A 5,034-nucleotide genomic window follows, 5' to 3' on the forward strand; every position below is an offset into this window, starting at 1 on the left:
GTTCATGCTACAGGCGATAACTAACTTAACGCAAATTTATGAAGTTTTCGCACTGCGAGTTCGCAACACTTGAACACATTTTCAACCCGGGCGAATTTCACATCGAATGTTTCCTGACGTAAAATGCGCTCCAATATCTCATTCGCGTGAAATATGAACCGGCCCTACTCAAAACACATTTAATACTAAAAAAAGAAAAAAGAAAGAAATTAATTGGCGGTTAGTCTTACCAAATTGTATGTTTTTGAGCATATATTTTTTTGTCAATTATGGATTACGTTAAATTTTTTTTATAGAGTTATTTATTTTGAGCACAATATTGAAGCGATTTAAGATTTACGACGGCAGCACACTGAGCACCTTCTAATTATAAGTTTGATTTATGCAACAAAGAACCGCAATAGGTTCTATTTAGAGCAATAGTAAACCAAAAAAGCCTCACAGATACTCAAAGATATACAACGATCAGTTTAGTAAACACAGCCTTCGTTTTCCGTTTTTGGGAGGTGATTGTTGCTGTTAGATATATGAACACCGTTCAAAATTCCGATATGTTTTGGAAACTGCATTTCATGAAGGAATTACCCTGATGCGTTTTCACATTTTCATGTTTTCACAACGCTGTGTTCTTGCTTTCTGATAAAATGTTCCTCCTACCAAATGCAAGTATTGTATTTATATAATCAGTCCAAATATCATCTACTTGTACCACGTATTTTGGTATTGAATGAAGTTTTGTCAGTGCTGTCGAACAGAATCACCTGGATGCTTCAGCTGAATTAATCACGACGACATCCAAGCAGCTCCAAGCGCAGATTACACCAAGTGTGACATTGAGTAGGCTCAATGCGCACTACCGTCGCCACCACACTCTCATCAAACAGGTTAGTGACCGGGGTTTGGTAATCAGTATTACTGATGAACACCTGAAACCAAAACAATTACATTCCGCGTCATCAATAATACCATTCGTCGAAATACCATTTTTCTCCTTAACAAGAACTTGAATTAACCGCATATACATCTAACCTCAGTTCCGGGATCATTTTTAAGGTAAATGTATACCTCGTATTGTATTCGACCTTGATTTTCTATTTCAATTAGAAAACCAAGTTTTGTCGTTGATAAAAGGTCATTTGTATTTCAACAAGGGCTAATTTCGTCATGTTTAACCTTCTTAGAAGAGAATGTAGCATGATATATGAATTTGTTTCACTGATTGTTTTATAAAATAGTTTGTGTGTTATCATGGAATCAAACAAAGTCGTACAGAATTAAGTTATCAAGGAACAGCAAACAGTCTGACGTATCACAACAACAATTATATGAAATTTCGAAGATAAATACAAGTCTGTATCAAGTTAAGGTTGATATTTACCTTGATGTTTCCGTTGTTGTCTTTCACGTATTCATAGTCAGATGAGGGTTGTTTCTGATAGGACACCTTGTACTTCTTCACATACCGAGGTTTTTCTGGAGCCGGCTGCCAGCCTTGTGTGATGACACCAGTCACCACTGTACTTTCAACGAGGTCAACCTCAATCCAGCGATGGGTATCGTTTCTACAGGCAGAGTAAAAGGGAGGAACAATAAAACAACAATATTCTGCAAATCCTATAGTGTGAATGTATTTGAAAACACAATTTTCAAAACTCGTCCGTTACAGTGTTGAATTCAGTTGTACATCCGGCTCGGGAATGATGGATCTTTGGTATAAAAGCAAAACAAAGTGAAGCTCAATGTAAAACACAATAAAACAAAATGAAATTAAAAATAACAACAAAACAACGAAGTATATTTTGGTTTTGTTTAATTTCCCCCTTGGCTCACTGCACAATGGTCAACTGATCACAACAACATTTTCAAACACTGTGACCAAGTTACTTGCTTTAATAAATTTCAGTGCTTTGTTATATGATGTAAGCTGTGTAAGCATTTTGTGAAAAAGGGCGACGCTTTAGGGATTTTTTGTATTTATCATGCTGCGTTCGTAAGATATTCTAATTATCTTCATCATGACGTCACCTCAATTTACATCAATAACACATCCCTGTCCATGTACTTTCAAAATTCAACAAAATGGGCCTTGTGGTTCTCTAGATGTAGGTCATTGTAAAATGCACCTCCATGATGAAATCACGTGGCACGTGAAGGCGTCATCATCACGCCATTTGTCGAGATACAGCTTTTCTATATGGTCTATGCTTATGTTAAGTTTAATTGGTAAACAACTTTGTTCTATGCCCAAGGAAGCGGAAAACCAATCTGAGCAGGAACAAAGGTTTTCCTCAACTATGCGGAAAAGTAAAAACTCAATCTTTGTCTGTTCGATGGGCTTTTTCGCACTATGATTTGTGTATGAATGCATGTTGCACGAACATAGGTCCAGATGACCATTCATGACCCCAGATGACCATTGATGGCATCTTCACGACATCACTTGTCAAGGGCTAAATTAACCTTGGGGTCTTTGTGCGTGGTGTGAGGTCAATCTGATTGTATTTCATGTGAAATGTGCTAGTAGAAAAAATGAAACAAGCTTAGAAATTCCTTAAACAAATCAGGTGATGATGTCATCTTGACGTCACTTTGAATTACATACTAGTTACAATATCTACCTACCCACTAAGTTTCATGACGGTCGGACATACCCTTCATTTAAAAAACAAATAAAAAAACCCGCATTTTTGATACAGCCATCATGACGTCATACATTTCTCACATTTGTGTGCAAATATCTATGACCTTACAAACGTATGATAAAAGGTATTTTTAATTTAGCATGTTCTGTTGATTAGATTAGGCTTAGAGTGAAAATACTTAAAACAAAAATCAACTGACGTCATCATAAGAACTTGTACCTATAACACATCCAGGTCAACTTATCAAGTTTCAACCCAATCGGACTCACAGTTCTCTACATTAGTGTCTTAAAATAAAACATATTTACGATGTCGTCACGTGACCCGTGTTGACGTCATCATGACCTGACTCTTCAGAACTCTTCAGGAAACAAGTTAAGAAAAGTTATGTTTTATGGGAACATGACTTTGTTTTGCGGAAAAACAAAATTAACAAAAACAAAAATTGTTCACCCCATGCGGAAAGGCCATAACAATACGAATTGAAAAGCACCATTGCAATTATACATTAATTAATTAAACCGGTCCGGTGCGTTTTGTGGCATTGAAATATTGTAGAGTACATAGCGATATTAGAGTGAAGTGTCAGGTGTGATATTTCCCTTTTTATACCTACCTCGAGGGTATCCATCTGTTGTTATTGTTGAGGCGTGCCTTCCAGGCTGAATACTGAGTTTTGTGTTTACTGGACGCCGTAATGCGATCATCTTGGATTGTCCCGTCCTCCATCCCAAGAGGTTTTGGACTAGAACACTCTGTTGGTAACAAACGAGAAAACAAACGAAAATGTTACTGAAATAAAAGAATCTGATATTGTTAAATATCTGATAAATATTTCCAAGTTGTCCAAAACTATGGATTTGTTTCCTAACGGACGTCAGGATGCTTTATTTCCTTGTTTTGCAACAATAATATCAACAGGTGTTATTGTGTTGCATTACAAACTAATTTCTTACCTGCACCTTCCTCGGAAGGCTCACAGTTGAAGTAAGCTTGAATTTCGTCGGGGTCCTCACTCAGGAAAAGCTCGTCAAGGTAGTAGGGCGCCCCCTCGCAGTATGACGAAGCAGGGATGTGCATCCCACCGAGACGTATAGCGGTGCATTCGCAGGGATCTTTGTACGGTAAGAACCAACGGGGTGGGATACCAGATTGTGGGTTGTACTCCGATCCGATGAAGCAGACTTGATGGCATGAGACCATCACTAAAATGTAAGTGTGCAAGGAAAACACAACAGCATTAGCCATTTAGTACATCGGGCACAGTAGGAGTCGTTACTTTATTTGCGTAGATTTTGATAAATACCAATGACTTTTTCCCACGGTGTTGCAGTCGATTACTTTTATGTGAGTACTACTTCTGAGTAACAAGCTATCGAGAGCCACTGGCATTCGAGTTTTATGCAGTACTCAAGTAAAAACACTTAATATGTGAAGTAATGAAATCCCATGCAGACGTACGGTGACCGCATATATACATGAAGACTGAGCATGTAGTCTAGGACAAGACAAGGTCTATGTGTGGCCAAATGTTGAAGTTGATGCTGTTTACCGCTTAAGAAGAAGGAGGAATTGTTTTCGTGAAAAAAAATACAATTTTGACGTTTGATATTTTGCGTTTATTTTTGTGTATACACGCAGGGTGATAGGGCATGCAACTTTTTTCATATGACAATGTCCAGATCAGTTGCAACTATATATTTTTTATGCAAGAGCTGAAAAAGGAAAAGAGTTGCAAAGTTCAGTATTTTCGGATCATTTGGTGTTTTGATATTTCATATCGTATTTTCATATTTTCGTAACATCCTGTTGGATGACGTAGTCAGCTAAAATGTGCAAATTGAATGTTGATTGAGTTAAGACGGGATGCATGCAAATTATGAAATAATTTAAAACGTAAACATTATACGGACGCACATGAGTGTGGTTAGAATATGAACGAATTCAACGATGTTTTATAAATATTGTTTTTCCCCGGCCAATTACCGAAATTTTCTAATCATTTTCATTATCAGAAATTCAATTTCGCGTGTTTTTTCACATCTTATTAAAATTGAGTTTCTTTTCATCGTTGGGGCAAAGTCGAAATATTTGGGCCCCAAAGAGTTTTCTCCGAATATTTGTTTTAGTTTTGGGGCATAACATTTCGTCTGGTGGATTCAATACTTAATTTGAAAGCATTTTTAAATATGTTTGTGTATCTTTTGACGGTTGACGCATTCAACCCCTTCTCCAAAATGTTTTCAATGAGCATATGTTGGGTTCAAAATTTGAACAGAAAACTCCTTTAACTGAACAATGTCTTCCTCAAATGACTTCACAAAAACAGTGCTCAGTAGTCTGGATAAGCATGGAGACTTTTAAATGATTAAAGAAGTGCACTTTGCAATAA

General features: G+C 37.0%; 1 protein-coding gene across 1 annotated transcript; it reads right to left on the minus strand.

Annotated features, from left to right (window-relative positions):
- Window positions 1–779: 779 nt before the first annotated feature.
- On the minus strand, window positions 780–3,890 carry LOC119731622 (lactadherin-like). The gene is made up of 4 exons (XM_038204824.1): window positions 3,581–3,890; window positions 3,259–3,403; window positions 1,379–1,562; window positions 780–926 (listed from the first exon to the last, which is right to left on the minus strand). Exons 1-4 carry the CDS (start codon window positions 3,888–3,890, stop codon window positions 780–782), a joined length of 786 nt encoding a protein of 261 aa, XP_038060752.1.
- Between the last annotated feature and the right edge of the window lie 1,144 nt (window positions 3,891–5,034).

The sequence above is a fragment of the Patiria miniata genome, unplaced genomic scaffold, assembly GCF_015706575.1.
Source record: "Patiria miniata isolate m_02_andy unplaced genomic scaffold, ASM1570657v1 HiC_scaffold_1, whole genome shotgun sequence".
NCBI classification, from domain to species: domain Eukaryota; kingdom Metazoa; phylum Echinodermata; class Asteroidea; order Valvatida; family Asterinidae; genus Patiria; species Patiria miniata.

Excerpts from the sequence above, each read along its gene's own strand:
- LOC119731622 (XM_038204824.1), bottom strand. The coding sequence starts at position 3,890 with ATGGCTAATGCTGTTGTGTTTTCCTTGCACACTTACATTTTAGTGATG. Across the intron at positions 1,563-3,258 it reads AACAGATGGATACCCTCGAG|AAACGATACCCATCGCTGGA; the intron begins GTAGGTATAAAA and ends CTCTGCCTGTAG. Across the intron at positions 927-1,378 it reads ACAACAACGGAAACATCAAG|GTGTTCATCAGTAATACTGA; the intron begins GTAAATATCAAC and ends TTTTGGTTTCAG.